Raw genomic sequence first — 22,669 nt, 5'->3', positions numbered from 1 at the left:
GCCACGAGAGGGAGCGTCTCTAACCCCAGTTCAGGCCACCTAAGTCTGTGAAACCTCATGAAAAATACAGCAAGAGTTTCCAACTGAAAAGAATTAAAAGAACTTCGAATCTCAGGATGAGATTTAGCTTAAACAAGAAACTGAAATAAGGGAAAAACCTGAACATTTTATTGTTTTGCTCCTTTCCCGAGGTTTTCTTCTATTTTGGTAGCAGTAGGTATTTGAATGGTCCTAATCATAAAATAGTAAAGCTGTTTTATATATACACACAGCCAGATATCTGTAGTCCAGCTCAAATTAAACTCATATGGAATAATTCAAATTAAGTAGCAGTTTCCATGTCCTGTCTTTAACCTACTTCAGCACTTTGATGTTTCCTTCATTTCCCTTGGTCCATTAGTTCTATACTGTCTTATTATTTGTATAAGACACATATTAGCACTGCAGAGCAATGTGAATATGTAAATACCTGCAAGGAGCACCGGGGAGCTGGTGAACAGTTATTAATTAACACTATTTTAAATTCCAGTTAAGATCTGTCAAAAGTAATGAAAATATTTTATGAAATCAATCCTACCTCTTCCCCGCTGTACTGCTTCAAACAGTTAAGAAAATGATATGTATTGGAAAGCCAAAAGGACAACATCTCAAAGTCTTCTGAATGTTCCTGAAAGTGGCAAGTAAATCAGACTCACTATGGCATTGTCTCATGAAGTGAATTCAGTAATTAAAGAAAAGACCATTACAGCATTTGTAGAACAGAGCCTGTCTATAGCAGAAGGAGCACAGAGTATCTGTAAGGTGCTGGCTGAACAAATCCTGCTGTGTTTCCAGGCTAATACACAGCAAAGATTCCTCCTTTGTTTGGTAAATACTGCTTAAGTGTTCTTACATGACAGACAGGCTAAATAATAAGCCTGAACAAACAGTTTTACAATTCCTATGGATATGCAGTGTTCTGGAGGGCTTCCTGCAAAGAAGTGTGAACAACACCTGCATTCACAAATGAACCTGAACTACATATAAACACAATTCTAACTAAACACAAGCTTCTCTAATGGATAAACTGTGCTATAGATTTGTTTGTGTACAAACTGTAGGCATTCTCTGTCCATATCCAACTGCATAAACCACAGTCCATTCCTGCCTGTGCTTCCTGCCTCTGTCTGGTGTTTCATTCCATTATAAATCCATAATAAAACACTCACAGAGCTGAATTTGTTATGTATACAGCATAGCAATTTTTGTTTATGATTTAATTTTGTACACTGGCTGGCAATTTGATTTTAATTGTTTGGGTTCTAGTGCTGCAGTACCAGATGACATGCTGAATTACACCAGCAGCCAAGCAGTGCAAAAACCTCTTCAGATTCCACTACCTGCCTGCTGCCAGACACAGTAACCTTCATTTCTGTCCCTCTGACTTCTACCAGTGCTAGAAGCACAGGTGCACTTCACCTAACTAGCTACTCATTGTAAAATGTAAAATACTTGAAATGAGCCTGTCAACAAGATCCTCAGATAAAAATAATTTATGTTAATGCATTCTGCAGATTCAGTGCTCAGCACAGAAGAGCCTTACCTGGAGACTTCACAGGGATGCTGCTACAAACCTCAGAAAGAGTGTCACTAATGATCATCATTCTCTTACAGGACTGTCAGCAGATGGAAGTGTTGGATTCCCCAGGTACCATGCATGCATCTTGTAAAGCTTGTGTTAGAACTCAAAAAGTACAGTATAGTGCCATCAAACAATCTCCTACCTTAACAACCTGCTTGATACCATCAATGGTTACATTCATGAAAGACTTCAGCATGTCAGCATCGTTCAGGTAATCTGCATACCTCACACACATGAACAGGATGTGAGCTGGAAGGCCAGGTATCATATTAACTACAACTCCACGTGGCTTCAAATCTGCATAGAGGAGAGTCATCGGGTTTATTACGTAAAAATTCAATTATTCAACGTTATCATTCTGAAAAAGACAAGCACCATGCCTCCCTTCTGCAGTGACCAGTCACTTGGTAACTGATTTTCTGGTGAACTGCTTGTTTCTGAAAACTTCTGTAACAGTACTGCTCACATATGAGTATTAATTACATTCTTCTGAGGGGCAGGAAAGCATTATAGCAAATTCTAAGGTCCAGCATGGGCTATGCCAGGCAGGACAACTTCAAAAAGCAAATTACATTTAACTACCCTCTGGATGCCCCACCAAATTCCAGCACTGCTTAAGGACACACCTTTGCTAACAAAAATAGAAACATTCACAAGGCTAAAGGAGGTGAGAAGGAAAGATAGGTGTTGTTAATTTAATAATGGTACCAATGTACATAGAAAATTCGTCAAATTTACTATTAATTGTAAGCTAATGAGAAAAAGCTGGTTTGGCAGCAAGACTGATATTATAAATTATGTAAAGCTCAGATGAAGGACAAAACCCTTCTACAAGAGAAACATGAAGTACAGCTCCTGTCAGTGAAGGGATGATATGGAAAGGACAGGTAGGAGAGTAACCATCACACATAGACAAAACCACAGTGACTTACAGACTTAGTAGATGACCAGGAAGAAAGTAAATTCAAGTCCCTGGTGTGCTCTTGAGAGCTCTTTATAGCTTTAGAGGTGGATAAATAGGAAGAAAGGTAACAGAGTCAGCATTATGTAGAGTCAGAGAAATAGTTTTTACACAGAAAAAGCATTTCTGTACTTGAAATGTCTGGCAGTGGAAAGAGAGCAATACAGAGCCTCTAAATTGTATTGGTGGTGAGAGATCTTGTAAAAGGGGGGAAAAGACAACTTTGAACATAAATGAAATACGGTCCCTTGTAGTTTCTGTTACGGTGTTCTGAATATTGTTGGTGACTTATAAAATTCCAAGTTCTACTAAAATACCGAGGATCAGATTTTGAATGATCCTTTCTTCATCCTCCTTCTTGTACTCCATCATTCCAATGTATTCTTTGGGCACAGTTGGCACATGGGTTTCAGCTGTCAAACACAAAAGCACTGTTACTTGCAGGTTAATGGTTAAGCTTATGGTCATGTTAGAACAAACTACTGGAGAGAAGCAGCTTTCTCTGTGAAAAAGAGAGTACAGGCCCTGCTCACACTAATGTTCTCAGCTGATGGCTCCAAGCATTATGAGTTAAGTAACACTGATATTATTCATGAATAGCTTCACTGGATTCAGTGGGATTACTCGCAGGAATAAGAAAAATAAACAGCAACAATACACCTCTACATTAGACACTGCAGTGTTTTGAAGAGTATCCTGTAGTGAAGAATTACTCTGCTATCAGAGAGAGTTTGTGTGAGGGTGTGCATTAACTCCTGCTGGCAGGACCTTATGCCTCTGCCTTCATCTTCATCGTACAGTCCATGTCCCCATCGTGCCTATTGTTTAGCTGGGGAAAAAACCAAACAAACCAGGAAAGGACTTTCATGTAATTTGTGTTGATGATTCCCCTGGCACATTTTTCTGAAGTTTTAAATTTCTAACCCTACCCCAAACTTCACCTTTAAAAAAATATTTGTTTCTTTGGACATACACTGAGCATTCAAAGCTATTAAGCAAAAGAAATCACACAACAATATCTTACCTTTTTCAATAGTCTTGGTCAGAGTTTTGATCTGATCCTCTAATTTTTTTATTATTCTGTCTTTCATGTCTAGTTTTTCTTCAAGATCCTGTAATAATTGAAGCCAGTGAGTTCAGAGTAAATACAATTAAAATAAGTTTTCTACTGTTCCATGTAATTGCCACAATTAAAATGCACTATGATGTGCTTTTACTTTTATTTGCTGGAAGAAACACCTTCATATCTTTTTTTCTCCCTCAATTAATTGAAGAAACATCCTATCCATACCACAAAATCATTATTTCATTCTTTTTATCCTGCATTTCAGGTAGAGTTGCTTAATGACAATTTCATTTCCCCACCATGTTTTCCACAGCAAGTCGAGTTGTCACTTGCTTTATCTTGCTTTGTACTTCATCCTGGACTTCATCTTGCATCAAACCATTGCTCAGCCCCTCAGTTCCTTGGGTTGTGCCTTTCAGACTCTCATTTTCTTTTGTATCGACTTCATTCTGAGCCTCAGTAGTTCTAAAAACAGATAAGAAGCCTTGTCTCTTAAATCTTCTGTGAAAGCACAGTCAGATCATACTTGTCCATTAGTTATTAACTGTTCACAGCTCTGAGGCAAATCTGAAGTAGAAGGTAATACTTTTAAGAGTTTAAGTGACTCTGTTACCATAGCTTATAGTGAATAAATTTCTTAAATTAAAAACAAACAAAAAAACCCCAAACAATTGAACAAAAAACCCAAAACAAACCAAACAAACAATTAAAAAATTACCGTCTGTGTGTCCTATCCCGTTCCAGCTCATAATGCAGCCGATTTGACATCTCTTCCATTTTTTTTCAGTAATAAATAGCAACAAACCCCAAAAAAAACAGAAACAAAATCAAAGGTATTTACTTTTCAGTACTAGTATTCAGTAGATCTTTCTTACACTCAGAATTTTGTTTCATCAAATGAAATTGAATGTCCTGCCGGATAATGTATCAGAGAAATATGCGACTACTCCATAACCACACAGAAAATTACATGGGATGAGGAATTTTGATACTACTAACTTCTTGCAGTTGGCAGTAAAACCACTCATTAATTTTAAATCAGCTGCCTAGGAAGACACTGCAGTTAGAGAGACTCCAACTGCTCAGCAAAGTATGCTTTCCTAAATCGAGAAGAACTTTTCCCCCATCTCCCACTCTGTGTTTTGCAGCATTCTCTTAAGCCCACCTCACAGAGTAGGCCTTAAGTTCCAAATCATCTTTTTTATGACTGTTTCCAAAGGACATATTCCATCCCACACATTCTTAGCAGAGCCCTGTTGAATACATTTGGAGACTTCCAAACCACAGAACTGAATGACCTCAAAAAGGCAAACAAAGCACGCATATTTGCATGTATCTTGTTCTTTAAGAAGAGATGTAAACTATACAACACTTTTCTTTCATTTTACTGATAAGTAAGTAAGTAATAAGGCAATGAACTTGTCATGGAATATTACTTCAGCTTTTAGAAGTTCAGTTCCAGGGAATTCATCATGTTCATCTCCAACAACTGAAAGACTGGGGATCACAGTGGTACTTTACCTTTCAACTTTACAGTCTGCTCTTGAAGACGGTTTTCAAGATCTAATTTTTGATTTTCAAGTTCAGCAACTTGCTGCTTAAGATCTGGGATTACCTTTTAGAGAAAAAGGAGATTTGTGTACTTCAGCACCCTCCTTCTTTTCAAATCCCTGCAAGAGTTCCTAAGTCACCCCACGACCCTCAGCTGCAAATAGTCCAAACCAGAGAGAGGCTCTGGGGGGGCACTGCTGCCTGCTTCCCTGACTTGTTTAACTTTCCTGGAGGCACCTGCTGCTGGCCACTCTTAAAAACTAAATACTGAGCAAATCAAACTGTTGGACTGTCCCACTGTTACCATTGTTCTGTTCTAGTGTAAAGGAAATTACACTATGGCTTTAATTTCACCAGTTCAATTGACAGTGAAAAAAAACCTCTCAATATGCCATAAAACAATTTTTAAAAAAGAATATTATAAATAACTTTTCCTTATATTTTCAGTTTTTGTTACTCTGTTTTGAAAGCACTCCTTCGATTATTTTACAGAAAAATGATATGGCATATGCTGTCTTCTGGAACAACATCAGCTCCTTGTGTCAGACAGCTCTGCACAGCACCAGTTGCCAGGCTCTCCAGCCGTGCCTGTAGCTTGTTTTGGAATGTGTAGCTGCCCTCTGGTGGGGAGAGCCTCAGAACTCTGAGGAGGCTTCCCAGAAAAATCTCTAATCAGCTTTATGCAAATGAAAAGGCAAAACGTCTCTGGGAGGCTGCCCCAGCAAGCTGGACGCTCAGACAAGAAATTTGGCCGTCTCTTTACAGACTACCCCAGCAGGCAGGGGAAGATTTGTCACCTTAGATGACCCCATTTGTTCAAGCCCTGAGATTTCAAAGACATGGCCACAGTGTTTTGAGTGCCACAAACACATCTGGGTTGTACTTCTGCACCTGGGCCTTACCAGATTTTCTGAGGTTAGCCTGCTAACTTCAAGCCGAATGCCATCATTTATGTCATTTTCCTCTCGGAATAATTTCTGTAGATGATTAATATCTTGACTAAGATGTTCAACTTTAAAGTTCAAACCTTCAATCTCCTTCTCATATATTTCTTTCTGAGACTGGAAATGGCTTTCCATTACTCTGTTAAAACAAAAGGGAGAAAGAACAGGGCAGATGTAGAATGACCTTGATTAAATGGGTCAAATTTAATACAAAGTGAAAACAAAGTACTGTGAGTTACACAGAGATATTCCATTTCATCACCTGTGCATTAAAGGAGTTGAAAGTTATGCATGATATCTCACAGGAAACACATTTCCCTGACTGACACATACACACTTATCTCACTGGCTTGGCAGAAGTTTATTCAACTGATTTCAAACTGCTCAGCCCATCATATAAAGTAGTGCTGCTTCATTTCCTTAACAGAAGTCCAGTGTTGCACTGTGAAATTAGTTACCCACTCATCTTTCAGTTTATTTTCTAGATCACAGCTTGGAGTTACGGAAACACTGAAGAACTGAACTAACCTTGTGGCTTTTTTCAAGCCCTCGTAAGCAAACCACAGTTCTCCATCCTCATTTAAGTGTTCCAGATCCTCTGTAGAGAGTCTAGAACACAAGGCAGAACCATTAGTGTGCAAGTGAACACAATGCATTTCTTAAGCCTTTCTGAAGAGACCTCAGAACAAAATTACCTGCTTCTTACATCTTCAAAATCATAACTTTCAAGAAGCTGCTTGGTAACTTCTGACATCTTTTCTGCAAAAAACCCCCACAGAGTTTATAAAATTAATTATTTTCTCTGCATGTTTCATTACAGAGATCAAACCAACCTCTTCCTAAATCTACAAGGTTCTTTCCTGGTACTCAGTAAATATAACTGATTTACCACAAGAATACAATGAGGGACTCAGTTCTACTTTGGGACATGCAGGAGTATCAGGCTGATGTACCACCAATACTGTTTGTTTCCTCAACATCAGACTTTCAATGCAAAGTTACATCTTTCTGGTCTGAATCTGGGCAACTCCTGGAGTTGTATAGATGATTTATCATCCAGTGCTAGGTTACTACATTAAATGCTGCAAATGCAGGTTTGCTCTATGACATTGTTATCATTACACAAAGTTCACAACAGTAGTGCCTCTTAAGTACATTCTTCCAAAGAGAACCCAACTCAGCAAGTCATTTAAGCATATTTGACATTATTGGATCTAGGACAAAGGACAGGATGAATGAAAACTAGATTAAGTGTTGTTTATACATTTTTGGGTCACAAGAAGATACTTGTTAAACTCTGAGTGAAGTTTAAATTCTAGGTGAAGTTTAAACCATTTGTATTTATTTCTGAACACAAAGGAGGAATGTCTGAAATCAGAGTTTCCTCAAAGGGGTACCCCAGATCTCAGCACTCAGTGATCACCTTGTAAACTGTAGGTATAGTTATGAATGGAATGAAACCACCACGGGATGGGAAAGAGAACTGGAGTTTTGTCTGACATAGGAGGGATCAGTTTGAACTGGCCTGGCTCACACTGTACTCAGGAAGTTCTCTGCACTGTCTGGTATGCAGCTTACCCCTCAGCTCTCGCTTCTGTGAGTGGGCCTGCTTTTCAACATCCAGTTTTTGTGTCTGAAGAAGTTCGATTTCCTTTTGCAACTCAGGGATTTTCTGAATCAGACAGAAATCATATACTGAGACAAGGATTGAATGACAAGGGCTGAGTATCTGTTAAATCATAATTGTAACTAAGAACAAGTTAATATGGTGAAAAGCTTAAAGTGTGCTGTGTTTAAAGCATCTGGTTCTCAAGCATCAGAGCAGAACAATAATGTGATGTGCTGAAAAAAAAGTTTGTGCCATGGAATTGACTCAGAGAAAAAAATGTGACTTTACACTATTTCAAGGTTCCGTTTATAAACTACTACATTTTTCTTATGTATGAAAAATCCCCATAGAAACTAATACTTTCTTAGCAAAAAGGAAGAAAAAAGGATCTATAGATTTCAATTTATAAATATTCAAGCACAATTACTCTTGAAAACATGCACTTATTTCTGTGAGCAGTACCTTGCATTGTCTGCTACATGAAAACAATGCAATATAATGATGTATCAAATATAGCTTATTAACTACAACTTCTTCTAAAAATGCACTGGAGATAAAAAAATTAGTGAAGGTATTCTATAAACAAAACACGCACATTCTCCACTTGCTTTATCAGCAAAGACTCCAAAATGCAATGAGCCATGCTTCACCTGTGCTTGTTTTGTAAGCTGTCCTACTTCCATTTTCAAGCCATCCTGAATGATAATTTCTTGCTGAATTTGTTGCTGTAGCTGAGTTTTTTCTTCTTTCAGAATCTTAATTTCTCCCTTGAGCAATTCAATCTCCTTTTCATAGTCCTGCTTCTGGTTTTGGAAATTTTTCTCAAGTATCCTGCAGAACACAACAAAAAGGTAATTTCATCCATCTACATTCCTGAGTGAAAAAGTGGGCTTCATTTTAGTTTTAATTTGAAGGACATGCTTCATTGAAGAACACTTAAATGCACTGTAATTACTTGAAAATGCTATCCTACTTCCTCAGAATCCACCTACATAACGGGAGGAGAACATCCCTAGATTTCCTTGCATATAATATAATGATACTGGGATGGAATTCAAGGCAAAACTGAGTCTTTTCCACTGAAGTCTAATTCTCTGACTCTGTGAGTTACCCTGCCTGAGCAGCTTTCCACTATGTTCATGGCCACAAGTCAGCACTGAAGAAGGATGCAGCAGCAGGAAGCCCTGTGTCCTTCTCAGCAAAACCCTGCAGGAAGCTTTCCATTTTCCACCAGCCCCTGCTGGATTGGACTGGCTTCCAGCATAATAGAGGTAATGAGCAAAGCAGAAAAACTAGCAGAAAAAGTCCTCTTAACACAGTCTGAAGTTATTGGCAGCTGAAATCAGACTGAGCTGGAGCACCCCAGAGCTTCCAGCCCTCAGGAACAGTGACTGACTGCTCTCTTCACACTTCAGGGAACAGCATTTCCCTGGTGCTGAAGGTTCTGTCTCGTACAGGAAAGGAGTTATTGGGAAATAAACACTTGATCCAAGGAAAGCATGCTACAAAGCAACAGCCATTTGTTGATGTACAACAGGATTTTTACTGCAAATTAAATACCTAAGGGGGGGAAAAAAGTTCTTTCCTTTATATTTTTAACCAAATGTCCTTTACAAACACTGCCTTTGCCTCATGCAGAATCTTTCATATTCACTTCACAGGAGTTCTGACTGGTGTGGCCATCAGCTGCTCTTCCAGTCCTGACCAAATTCGGAGGATATCTCCAAAGAAACCAGTGTGATCAGAGTTGCCTTTCAGCTCTCAGAAAGACACATGAAAAGACAGGAAACTGCAAAAAAACAGTCACTATAATTTCCTGCATAGGACTCACCCACAAACAAGAATGTGCTTTTCCTAAACTCTGCATGAAGTACCTCAGTACCAGCATTAATGTCCAAGAGCATGGACAGATTCATAAGTGATGTCAGCATAATACATTTGCAGAAGGAGAAAGAAAGGTAGGGAAAGAGAAAACACAAATGCTGTTTCAAAGAAATAAAATTCAGATTACATACATTCGCTGGTTTTCTTCTTTTTGTACATCATTGAAGAGTTGCTGTGTGAGGTCATCCATTTTCTCTGTCAAAAAATATTTTAGTATTTCAAAGACCTTCATGCAATTGTGTACATTTGTTAAAAAAGCATGACCACAATGAGAAGTTTTGTTTTAATAAGCAATCCTTAACATATTCTGAGGCTGAAATTACTCCGCAAGTGCCAACAATTATCACAGTACCCTTTACAAGTAATGCTATAGAAACAAAAAGATTCTGAAGCACCAAATTGTTATTCATCTGAAGTATACTTTATCTCATGTGCTGCCTGTGTCCTTTGAAATTAAGATTCCTAAAAGTAGTTGTACAAAAGGAACCAACGATGAAGCTACACTTTGAGGGAATACGTGTGTATGAAAAAGGAAACACAACAGGAGGAGAGCTTCTGCTATTGAAAGAACAAATTTAATTTAACTATTAAATAAAAAGCATTTGTATGCTTGCACATTGTAAGCAAGAGGAGGACCAGCTTTCAATTTACTACAATTTCAGCATTTATATTGCTTTTATTAGAACAAAAGTAATTTACTTTTGATGAAAACCTGACTTTACCCCACTATAACTCCTTTGAAACTCCCTTTAGTTATTGTACCTTTCATTTCCTCAGTTTTTTCTTGGAGCTTTATTTCTAAAGTCTCCTTCTGTTCTTGTAATTCTTTATTCTGATTCTCAAGTTCTAAGATTTTCTGTACACACAAAAAGTAAGCAAAATATACAAATTACAAAGAAGGAAGAAATAGGTCACAGAAGATCTTACACTTTAACAAGCATATATGGACTCTCTTTCTTCCCCCTTCTGCCTCCCCCCAAAAGAGTACAGTTACTTAGAAACTCTCAAATCATGTGTTTGATGAATCCAGTAACTGAAAACATTATTTAAAAATAAAAGCACGCAGATGGCCATTAAATTTACCTGCTCACTGTCCTCTCGATATTTTTTCCCTTTCTCTTCATATGTTCTCTTTTGAGCAGCGAATTTTTCGAGTTCTGATTCAAGTTTCTGAATTGTATCCACGTCATTCATATGAGCTGAAGCCAGACTGGTCAATCGTTCCAGCAAACCATGATTTTCTCTACTCTACAATGAGCAGGATGGGATAAAAGAAAACACAAACACGCACTGAAACTGTTCCACAGAGTTTTAAAGGGAGCACCTGACCCACTTTGCTCACCATCCCATATCAGCCATGATTATTTCAACCCAGGACTGTTTCCATCAATCAGATTAAAACTACCATTTCAAAGGCAATTTGGCTGGAATGGCTGGAATAATAAGCTGCAAAATAAACATAATGTTGAATTGCCAGAAGTTACAAAACATGTTGCACCACAGCAGTATCTCACTCATCCTTCCACAAGTAACCCCACCCAGAGATTGGATGGACGTAAGACACAGTAAAAAAACCCAAAAAAGTTAATTGCAGACTCTTCTCATTTGCATAATTAACCCAAAAATATAAGGAAACCCTAGATGATCCTTTCTACTCTGGGTCTAGAAAGCCTGGTAGCTTATTATAAAGGACCATAACCCTTACATATTCTCCTGTCTTCTCAATTCAACATCTTTCACTAGAACAGATATGATAAAAAAATTAGTACAAATCAGAAGCTGACTGCTTCCCCTCACCTGTTCCTCTATCTTCTTCTGCAGCTGCTGAACTCTGTATGACAGCTGGATATTCAACACAAAGCACCGAATGTTCTGGAATCTGCGCCTGGCAAGCCATGCACGGGCGTATTTCTGGAGGATCACAGCCTTCTGCTCTTCACGCATCTTTAAAACAAAGCATTAACATCTGTCTGTAATTAGCTCAACCCACATCAGTTGTAACGGTCTGTGAGTGCACACGCACTGGTGAGGACAATGCATCTCATGGAAATATCAAAGCACTGAAATCCCCAGACTGCAGACACATTTGAGCCACTGCAAATCACAGCAAATGGTCTGCATCCAGTATAAACCCAACAGAGCTCTTGGTAAAACAAAAAAAATCCATCAGAGCAGAAGATATGAGAACCAGACCTGCAAAAGGTAATCTGTTAGGGATAATTGCCACAGCCCATCTTTTTTACAGAGCACGAGCTGTTTCCAGTTACTGAAATAGAATTTTTGATAGGCTGTACCTTCTGATACTTTTTTCTTGCTAGAAATCCTCTTGTGTAAGCTTGTATTGTCACAGCAGCCACATGAATGAGCTGGCAAAGTCTGCGGACCAGGTAACCCCGACAGTACTTCTGAATAATTATAGCTGCCCATGTTTCCTTCAGATTTCTTGCAGTTACAGCTTGCCTTAATTCAAAAGACAATAAAATTTACTTAGGTCACACTGGATTTCTCATGCTCATTCCCTTGGTCAGTCAAATTACACACACACACACACACACAAAAAAAGGGGAAGATATCAAAACCAGAGCTTATTCTTCAACCAAAGTGAAAGAGAGGGAGCTATCCACAGCTTTTGAAATCTGTCCACAAGCAGTTGTTCTGATGGTCTCTTTATGAAAACCTCCAAGCCTACCCAGAGCCATCTTTCTGCTTTGATTGACTGCTGCACTTTCTTTGCCACAGTTTGTCCTTACTAATTCATAGACCCCTGATTTCTTCTCTGGCTCTGAAGCCCAGCAGAAAGCCCAAGACAACAACTGGATCATGTATTATCAGGTAAGGACTGAGCTTACAGGCAGACAGGCCTCTTGGGAATCTGGCAGACAACACTGGAAACCTGCTGGAGTACTTACATCAGCTGAGTAACTCGAACACTTTCAAGCTCATCATTACAATCAAGAGGAAATGGAAATGCAACCTGAACTGCTCTTTCATAAAAGCAACACTTTGGGCATCAGCTGGACCTTCTACATGCCCTCAGCCACACCCCAAGAGCCAATTCACAGATGAGCCACGAGCACCTCACTGTGCGCTGCCCACGGAAGTACTGCTGCACCGTGACCACTGCTTTCCTCATGCTCAGGAACTTCTTCCTCTGCAGCCAGCCCCGGACACACTTCTGGATCAGGATGCACGCGTGTCTCAGCTTGTCTGAGCGCAGTTTCTCTAAGTAAGCAACCTGTCCTGCTCTGAAAAAAATTTTTGTTCTCCCAAACTGATACTGGTTATGATCCTGAAAAAGAAAACAGCAGGTACATTAAGTTTTTAGGGGTTTTTTGTAGACCAGATGTTCTCTTATTTTTATAAATTGTCACTTCAGGCAAGCTCTTCTACAAGACATGATCTTCCTAAATAAGAATATCCTCTCTGCCTTTTTTGTAGACAGGAGTATGTAGTGGGGGAAAACCCACTTAGCAGGAAATACACAAGAGAACTACACCAGAAGCTGTACACTCGTGATCTAAAATTAAAGGGAGGCTCTGGACTTATCATCAAGGCCTTAAAAGCACCCTCTTCACCTCCTCCTACAGGTCTGCTTCCATGGGCTCAGCAGTACCTTTTGATACACGTTTCTAGCCTGGAACCAGCGAGCTGTGTGAGCAAAAACTCAGGGTGAAGCTGCTTTCAAGTTCCAGCTCTCCCCCTTGGCCTGTGCCAGAGCTCCTCAGCAAGTGTGCCTGTGTTTGGTCTCACACATCCCTGGATCTGAACTCAGTCCTCACACGCTGGCTTGACTGGGACCAGCCCCACCACCACAGGCTCATCTAACAGACAGAAGCAACGTGCAAAATAGCACATTTTTGAACAGCTCTCCAATATGCTGCATTCCACCACCAAACTCCCTCCTGTGCTTGGAATACTTGACAAATGTGTACCCTTTACTGTTTCCTGGTTTATAAATAGAGAATATCTTCCATTTTTCAAGTGACAATATTGAGCACAGATTGGTTAAATCCTCTGTCTACGGCCACATCACGACTGTGCCACAGCACGAGGTTACTGACCCACAAGCCTGTGTACAGCACAGTAAATCAGGAAAAACAGAAATAATGTGAACACCTTTCCTGTCTGAGGAGAGATACCACTCTTGGCAAAAGAGACCTTTTATTACTAATAGATGCTGTAATGCATCTATTGGTTGGTGCAGACAAACCAACCTGGATCAGCCGCTGCAAAACAATCTTGCAAATCTGTTTCTTGTCATTTATGGAGAGTTCCTGCTGTGTCATAAGAATGCTGTAACGGCTGAAAAACTCTATGTAAGTCCACCTGGAAAATTAGAAGTTAACAAATTAAACTCATTTAACAGACAACTAGGTATTCTTTGGCACAGGGAGGCCCACTGCTATCCCTACCTGGATGGGTAGCTCTGTGCACTAATCCGAATCGTTTCCAAAACACCACATGCTCGCAGCTGCTGAGCCACTCTTTTGGAATCAAACCTAAAAAACCGCAGTGTTATACTTTACATTTCTGCTGGGTTTGGCATGCTGTAATAATTAGAACCATTCTACCAACTGGATTTGTATTTCTGCTCATAGGACACAAAGCTCCCTGCTTCTCATATAATGTCTTACTCCACATCACATAATTTTTTAAAAAAAATGTATCTGGGTTTTCTGTTTCTTCCTCAAAACCAAAGGAAGACTGTATTTATTCTTCTCATGAAAATTCTTGTTTCTTTTCAGTATTAACTGTGAAGTTCATAGCAGCAAGTGGTAAAGAACAGTTCCCCTCTCAACTCAAAACACACAGAGAAATAAATCCCCTCAGCAATCCATTAGGAAGAAACTCTCTAGGAAGACAATCTCTAGGTATTCTTTAGCCCATTCATTAAGAATAAACCAGGACTTACTCATTAATACCTGGGTTCAAAATTACAAACACAAGGCACAGAAAGGCCCTTTCTAATTCTGGACAGGAGCTGATACACCCACAGAGCACACCACCAGCGTCAATCAGTACCAGCCAAGAGATCTCTGTGGCTGGCAGATGACTACACTCCTCCTTCAGAAGCTTATGGTGCTCTCTTCTAGTCTAATTCCGACATGTTTTTACATTACCCAAGCTATTTCTGCCCTCACTGCAGAATCATGAGAGCTCACTGCACTGATAGTGATATAGTATCATCAGTAACATGTTCTGCATGGAAAGATTTTGTCTGGCTACAAGAAAATGAACTAACACACTTAAAAGACTTAATTTAGAATCAAATCTGGCCTCTTCCCTCCTGATAAAAGCTTTAATTTCATTTGTCAGTGCACTGCCTTCCAGCTGGAAGTTGTAGCACTGAAACCAGAGTGCTTCCACAGGTCTGGCCACACAAGAGACCAACAGCTGCATCAAAGTTAACTCCTACTCATGGTTAGTGGTTATCAACCTGATCATAGGAATTATGAAAATTATCTGCCACATATGATTGTACGAAAACATTAAAATTACATAAAAATTGGGGGAAAATCTAGGGCTATGTTCTACACTGTTCATACCTTTTCTGACTTACAAAGCTCTTTTAAATATTTCTGCAGACAAAAGGGAAGTTCACAAAGAAAATGGCAGAGGCTTTTATTCTCTAAACATGAACTGGGGTTAGTCCATACTGTATAAGGGCAAACATACCTATACAAAATATTCATCAACTTAAACCAAAGGTGGACAACCTTTGCCCTAAAAACGTTCTGAGAAATACACAAGCACTAGTATCTAACTTGAAAAATACTAGCTTAAAGAATTTTTAAGGCAACAACAATGATACTTAATTATTATATTTTTGTAGGAAGACAACACATTTTTTAAATTTGAGCTATCTGGAAAGAAAAAGTATGTTCTGTATGGGAAGTTTCTCAACAATAAGAATTTAGCTTGCTGACACACTGCTACAGTGAAACAGAAAACCACAGCTGAGCACCACTGACATACTCACTCAAAAGGCAACTTCTCATCGTTTGGCTTTATGCATCTCACATAATGAGGAGTGGTTGCATTGAGGGTCACCATAAGTAAAGACAAAGAGTTCCGGAACTAGAAAATACCAGACACAAGAGTTTTGCTAATGAAACTTTCCAGCAAAAAGCAAAATCTTAGTAGTTTAATTATTTGTTAGGTTTTGGCTGGATATTGGGAGATATTCTTAGTGCTTCGATCTTAAACACAGGAAATTGAAGAGTCTGGCTGTACCCAACAGCCTCCTATATATAAAATAAACACACCTACATATACCCAGACCTGGAGCACTGCTCTGTGGCTCTTGCTGTCCTGAAAACTGGACAGTCCCCCATGGACAGTGACAGAATCGGGTCTCAGAGTGCCCAGCACCCCCCAGGAAGTACAAACACCACAGAAGAGCAGGTCTGTGCAGTACCTTACTGCCCACAGTTGTCCGGAGCTGTTTGTTGGGTGATTTCAGAACAGGTCTGGCAGATTTGATGTTTATAGAGGAACTGAAAGGTGAAACGGACACTGGACTGTCTTGAAAAAAATTTGCACACAGATGAAACTAAAAGTGTGGTGAAAGAACCAGAGTTAAACACTGTGTAACTGCAGCAACATTTAAATCAAAATTACATTTACTATGACAAAAAATGCAAACCCTTTAATACTTAGACCAGGTATTGCAGGACTTTGAGACCTGTGGGTATTTAACCCACAAACAAACAACAACTGAAACAAGAGTTGCAATGATTCTGAGTCTACTGTGAAGCACTTACACATTTCACACACAGAAGTCTACAGCTGGGAAAGCAGCCTGCAAAAGCTATTTCAATATAAGCAAATATGGACACAAACACAGAGCAGAGCTAAAAATAAGAGCACTTAAGGCAGTATGCAATTTAAATTCAGAATATATTTTCAGGTCAGATGAAGTTAGCTTCTTAAGAGTAATCCTGAAGTCTCAAGGCTGTAGACTTCAAAGGGACAAGCAGATGGGAAGTGGCAGGCACACATAAGACACCTGATGTTTTCCTTGCCCTGGCATTCTCCTAATCTCTTTTGAAGAATAAACAAAGGCAGTTGTTAATGATAAACCACCTATCAAAGCTGCATGTAATGACTACAGAAAAAAAAATGTTTTTCAGTTACAAGGATTACAAAATGCTCTTCAAGGGAAATATTAAAAAAAACCCCAACATAACTAGCAAAGTAAATGCACATATATGAAGGAAGTTGAACACTTTGTTTTTTCATCTTGTATAGTATTTGATGTTAGAAACAGATACTTGTATAATATTAATAAAAATTAAGAATAAATTAATTTATTCAACCTATTAAAAATCTTTATATCAGTACAAATATTTTAAAATCAGATCTGAATTAATTCCAGTAAAATCAGGTATTCAGAAAATTAATCATTACTGTTTGTTCACAAACCTTGCTCTCTTTCAAGATTTCAATCAATACTTCGTGTACTGTATCTCTGTTTTTTTCCAGAAATCCTTCACATTTATATTCTACCTGTGCAAACAGGTGAAATCATTAACTTTTCAGCAGCACATAAACAAACAGTTGGCAAAACAATAATTCTTACTCTCTCAGCTGTGGTAGCCAAGAGCTCTATGAATCTTAAACATGATGGCTGGAAGCCTGCTTTTCCCAATTCCATAATCTCAAGATTACATATGTGCATACTGCAAATTTAGAAGCAGCACAAAGTGCCAGAATCCAAATCCTTCTGCCTTCATTAGGAATTTCTTTCCTCCTTTTTTCATTATTCTATGATTTCAAATCAAAACACCAAAAAGGAATACCACATCTGTAATGTAAATAACTGAGACTAAAATGTGTATGAGCTACAACTATAACTGTTCTATCGACACATTCTATTATTTTTCTGCTGTTTTATCTTGATTTCTTTTTATGCTCTCAAATTCATTACCTTAAGCACTTCTTACATTCAAGTGGTGTGTTACAGGCAGTATTACCAATAAATAAATAGCACAGTGCACTGAAGATCGATTTTATAGAAGTTCCAAATAACTGTGGTTAATATTCCCTATTTCCTACATTACTTTTTTTTTTCTGAATGAGCCACTGCTAGAAACATGGGGAAACAATACCTTATCAGCAAAGTGCTGAATGATGAAAGAAGTGTTTGACATCCTTGGCTTTTCAAAGAGCGTGTTTTTATTGACAAAATTATTATATAGCTTTTGAAGCCAGTTTTCATCTTTTCCATGAGGCAACTGTAAAAATGAGAAGGGCAACCTCTTTAACAAACTCAGGTGGGCTGTTAGGAGCAGCAGAGCTGCTGGCTGTCAATGAACACTCTGCATAAAACCTCTTCAGTGAATTACAAGGCCTGATAACAACCAGTTTTCATCTCTTCAGCCTCACTGGTGGCTCCCCATAGCAAATATTTTTAGGAAAGAAGGTTGTATTAATCCACAATTTTTGTATCAAAATTAGTGACTTGTAGAACAACATAATTTAAAAAATATTGGTGGAAGAGATTCCTGGAGACTGAGCAGTCCAAACTCCTGCTTGGAGCAAGACACCCAGCAGCAAACTGCTGCTTGGACTCAGACCCAGAAAGGGCAAAAGGATGAGGACCCCACTGCCCTCCTGCTTAACCTCTTCCAGTCCTGCACTGCCCCCACAGTGATCAACTCCAGTTGCTGGCTTACTTCTAGGTAAGTTCTAAGATTCAGTTTTAGGTTCCTAATTCTCTAAGAGGAAAATAGACTAAGTAATTTACAATCAAAACTGCCAAATACAGGGCAAGCGTTATTGTTCCTTCTCTGAGGAAGATGCTCTATTTCCCAATGAAAAGGGTAAAATATGGATTACAAGCCCCACTTGTAAAAATCTATATAGTTGGTTTTTTTTTAATGAGCTCTAAATGCAAGAATTTTTAAATTACCAAGCATTCTTCATCCAGAAGTTCCAAAATTCCCATTTTAGCTTCAATAAGGTCAATGACAGGCTGGTTGTCATAAAAGTCTATTAAAGTCCATGGAATATCTTCCTTCATGTACTCTTCTTGTTCAAGTTTAAAGACATGCTGGGTTTGCAAAAATTATGAAAATACAAAGAAGGTTACAATTAAGGAAGACAAATACAGTGTGTGCATGCGCATAGTTGTATGTGAGAGAAAAAAATATACTTTGAAGTATATTACATGTCTGTCTTGTAAGAAAATAAACTCAAAAGTTTTCATTTATGTACGTTTGTGTGTAGCTACGCTCACATATAAAAACAAAATATTTCTATTTATTACTGGGCAGGCATTATCCAGAAATATCCATTACTCAAGCACAAGTAGCATTTACTAATATCCACCCTGAAGCAAAACAAGACAAAGAACTGTAACAAAAAAAGAACATACCAGGTTAAATTGCTGCTGTAGTTTTTCATTAGCATAATTGATACAAAATTGTTCAAAACTGTTCACATCAAATGTTTCAAACCTGAAACACAATTCAAATAAGGAAAAAAAAAATCTTTTGACATCAAAATCTAATGGTAGCATCTCTGAAAGACTTTGGAGCTATCCTAACGTTTTTAAGAAGATTAACTAAAGGTAAGACTAATGAAGATGGTAAGGAATTTCAAAACTTCTCTAGAAGCCGATGTTACCAGGCATAATACAGTTAAAAAATCCAGAATTAAATCTAAAAGTATCACATCAGAAGTTAAATTTAAACCTCATTCACAAAAAATTCTGGTATTTATAGTAGCTGAGCATTTCCACTAATCTGGATGCTAAAGAACTTATCTGACCATGACCTTTTAGTAAAAGTAGCCCCTCCAAATTCATTACCAGCACAAAAACGTGCCAAAGAAAAGGCACTCTGTTTCCAGAGACTTCTTACCCATAAATATCCAAAACACCAATGAAAGTGTGTTTTTTGCCAGGGAACTGCAGAGCTTGGTTAATTCTTTCCACAATGAAGTCAAATAAATGAGAGTAGATCTTCTTTGCCAGAGCATCCCTGGCATTGACAGCCTGGGCCCTCGTCATCGGCTTTATCACCGTCTCTGAGGTCGTGACAATCTTTCTGTGGCACAACCACCGGGCCATTTTGTCACAGTTTAAATCCAGAAGCTCACAGAAGATCCTGAGATGTTTATCTTCCATCTTTAAAGAAGATCAAGAAATATCATTAGGCTACATTTAATACCTTAAATGCTGTCTCGACAGGGAAGTCCCTGCGTCCCTGACATCAAACTGTGATTTTTATTTTCAGATAGGCGAGGGGCTGTGTTTACTCCTTCATCTGGCAAAAGAGCAAGATGAGCTAAAGCAAATAATGCTGGATAGAGCTCCTGATACAGGAGAGAAAAATGTGGACTGGATGAGATGCTTTGGATTAAGACACTGTAAGAAAGTTACTTCAGTCTATTTTTAGGTGTTCTTGGTTTTTAGACTTGCACAGCTTGCTGGGACACATTCTGAGCAGCTTTGACCATGCTCTGTTTCCTGCACCCTGCAGAAAGCTCCAAAATGGATTTTCCAACAGCTGTGGATCAGTTGGATCTGTGTAGTCTTAGCCACATTTTGCCTTTTGTTAAGACTTTCTGAACTTGGGCGCAGAACAGCGCCTGTGTGAACACTCACTGTGATTCCACACAGATGGGGATGGAGAAATCAGTCAAGTTTGGTACACCAGATTTAATGCTGCTCTGGGCCCCAGATATGAGAGAAACTACTGCTAAAGCACTTCTGGCATAAAATAGAATAGAAAATGTTGGTATCTGAATGAGCTACTTCCTTACACTGATGGATGATCTCTCATCTCCAACAGCTGCTATTTCCACATTGCCCAAGTGCAGGATTGCTGCCAGCATTTTAAAAACATCCATCTGAAAATCCCCCTTCAGACCTAAAAAAACATTCCTTGATTATTTGAAATACTCAGAAACAGTACAGTTAATTAAAGCAGAACAATGCTGGGTTACTTGCTTTGCTGTGCAGCCAAGAATTGTACAGCATCTCTGCAGAGTACTATGCACAAATCCCTGGTTCTGCCAATTTTCTGCCTGTCTGATCCAATGACAGATTGGGTATAAGTTCCTGCACCTCCCCAAGTGCCAGCTCAAGTCTGATTTAGCTCTTACACAAGCCATACAGGGGCAAAGAAGCTTCCAATTCCACCTCTGTTGCAGCATGTTAGTTTAAGGGCCAAGAAGACTCCAGCCCTCAGTGCTTCTGACCAGTAACAATTAACACCAACTGCTAATTGCTCCTGCCCAGCACTTCGAGAACAGACCAACACCACAATGGACAAGCCATGAAATAAAATATTTTGGTAGTTACTACTAATGTTTTGGATATTTCAGAAACAATCTACCTTTGCCCATTTCAGGGGAAAAAAAAAATCTCCTGAAAGTGTATCCCCAAGAATTTACCCAGTAAGGCAAACGTCTTCTGAGTCTCCACCATATTTGCTCTGTCATCAACTCCTTCTATTACAGTGCTGCCACCCATTCGTGTGTAGTTAAATTCTTCTGCATTTCCTGTAGATAAGAAGCAAATCTTGTAACCCTGCAAAAATTAGGGACTGGGGAGAGCCGCTTGTTAAAACTTTACAACACAAAAAAATTAAAGATGCTATCAGAGGACAGCATTTCAGCAATGAGCTGGAGGTCCTCTTTTTCCTGAGGGAAATCCATGTACCCAACTCAGTTAAACTGACACAAATTAGTACCCATAATTCCTAAAAATCTTAATATTCCACCTAATGAACAAACAGGAAGGGAGGCTGAGTGAACATACACCTGAATTCTGCTTCTCCCAGCTTCTCTGTAGATAAATTAATCAAGTCCCTAAGCTGACGTGGCATCTGTCACTAAAGAAAGTACGAAAATTAGATTTTCAAAGACACTCAGGTACTTGACTGTGCACTATTTGAGTTACCAGGGATTTGCTACCAAGTTCAAAACCAGCAGGATTAACAGCTGAGCAACTTAAAAAGCAGGTCCTGCTTTAAGGCTGTGAGATTTATGCTGTAATGCACTAAACATCCTGCACTCGAAAACCCAGCCTTAAAATCCTGCACTGCAAAAGTGAAGAGCAGGTTATTTTCTGGAGACCTACCCAATTTAAGATGCTCATATTCAGGTTGCATAGCAGATGCACACAACTGATAAAATATGTGGTAGTTCCTTTCATTCTCTGACTGTAAAATAAAGCAAAGAGCAACATTACAGAAGAAGATAATTAACAATGAAATGAAGAAACTAACAGAAAAACCCGTGATATTCAACACTATTATAAATTGATAATGATAACTGAAGGCTAAATTCTGCTGCAAGACAGTTTAGCAAAGAAATTGTTTATTATTAAAATGGCACATCTTAGACATCAGCAAGAGCTTTGAAAGTGATACATTCAATTCAAGTATACTTTATTTCCATTGCCAATATGCTGAGTTCTTTCCCCAAGGATGTTAACAATTTCTTCAGCTTGAACAACCATCAACTAATAAGAACTGTCAAACCCTGTAACCAAAAGATGTGTAGGAGTGTCAGCTGGAACACTGCCCTGTTGGGAACTCAAAAAACTCTCCATTTCCAAACCATCCTTCAGGGCAGAAGTATTTTTCAGCAGACTTAAAAAGTTACAATACTACTAAAAAAGAAACCTTTGGAAAAACAGTTTCATAAAATTAAATGCCTGCTTTAGTATATTATCACAATTATGCCATGACACTGTAGTGAGTCACATGAAATAAGCCCTGGCCTTATAAGTTTTCAGCCAGTTTTTTACTGAGAATCTCTCTGCCCTGTATATGCTGTTCCTTTCCAGACACAATTGGCCTCTGCTACTGTTGTGACCACAAGTTACAGATTTCTCAAATACTTCTTGCACTTATCTCAGGGAACTGTCCCTGAGGAGCATCCTTCACTTAACATAAGGAGGAACGTGGAATAAAATCACTTCTTATAATAAATAATATTAGCTCCTGTTAAAAGATAAATCAAATGCTGATTGGATACACTACTTAGAACTTCACATAATATTTTCTATACAGACCTA

The 22,669-nt window shown here is 38.7% G+C and overlaps 1 protein-coding gene across 4 annotated transcripts in view; it reads right to left on the bottom strand.

The window, feature by feature from the left end:
- The window catches only part of MYO5C (myosin VC), a 33,428-nt gene that overhangs the window by 5,132 nt on the left and 5,627 nt on the right, over positions 1-22,669 (bottom strand). Inside the window, exons 7-36 of one of the 4 annotated variants that reach the window (XM_039557424.1) lie at positions 21,728-21,809; positions 21,040-21,147; positions 20,407-20,513; positions 19,503-19,768; positions 19,016-19,097; positions 18,551-18,691; positions 17,748-17,873; positions 17,062-17,145; positions 16,055-16,189; positions 15,617-15,714; positions 14,049-14,135; positions 13,851-13,962; positions 12,714-12,925; positions 11,931-12,096; positions 11,434-11,580; positions 10,720-10,884; positions 10,399-10,492; positions 9,768-9,831; positions 8,403-8,583; positions 7,722-7,815; positions 6,839-6,902; positions 6,672-6,752; positions 6,102-6,282; positions 5,170-5,263; positions 4,367-4,418; positions 3,948-4,113; positions 3,607-3,694; positions 2,900-2,995; positions 1,764-1,918; positions 578-667 (exon numbers count right to left, since the gene is read on the bottom strand). In XM_039557424.1, the coding sequence (XP_039413358.1) occupies positions 578-667; positions 1,764-1,918; positions 2,900-2,995; positions 3,607-3,694; positions 3,948-4,113; positions 4,367-4,418; positions 5,170-5,263; positions 6,102-6,282; positions 6,672-6,752; positions 6,839-6,902; positions 7,722-7,815; positions 8,403-8,583; positions 9,768-9,831; positions 10,399-10,492; positions 10,720-10,884; positions 11,434-11,580; positions 11,931-12,096; positions 12,714-12,925; positions 13,851-13,962; positions 14,049-14,135; positions 15,617-15,714; positions 16,055-16,189; positions 17,062-17,145; positions 17,748-17,873; positions 18,551-18,691; positions 19,016-19,097; positions 19,503-19,768; positions 20,407-20,513; positions 21,040-21,147; positions 21,728-21,809 (3,618 nt within the window). Of the gene's footprint in view, positions 1-577; positions 668-1,763; positions 1,919-2,553; positions 2,622-2,899; positions 2,996-3,606; positions 3,695-3,947; positions 4,114-4,366; positions 4,419-5,169; positions 5,264-6,101; positions 6,283-6,671; positions 6,753-6,838; positions 6,903-7,721; positions 7,816-8,402; positions 8,584-9,767; positions 9,832-10,398; positions 10,493-10,719; positions 10,885-11,433; positions 11,581-11,930; positions 12,097-12,713; positions 12,926-13,850; positions 13,963-14,048; positions 14,136-15,616; positions 15,715-16,054; positions 16,190-17,061; positions 17,146-17,747; positions 17,874-18,550; positions 18,692-19,015; positions 19,098-19,502; positions 19,769-20,406; positions 20,514-21,039; positions 21,148-21,727; positions 21,810-22,669 lie in introns of those variants that run through there. The other 3 variants (XM_039557428.1, XM_039557425.1, XM_039557426.1) reach the window with 3 other exon arrangements.

This window comes from Corvus cornix, chromosome 10 (genome assembly GCF_000738735.6).
Source record: "Corvus cornix cornix isolate S_Up_H32 chromosome 10, ASM73873v5, whole genome shotgun sequence".
In the NCBI taxonomy this organism is placed as follows: domain Eukaryota; kingdom Metazoa; phylum Chordata; class Aves; order Passeriformes; family Corvidae; genus Corvus; species Corvus cornix.
Note: the sequence above shows the minus strand (reverse complement) of the source record. Positions and strands in the feature narration are given on the sequence as shown.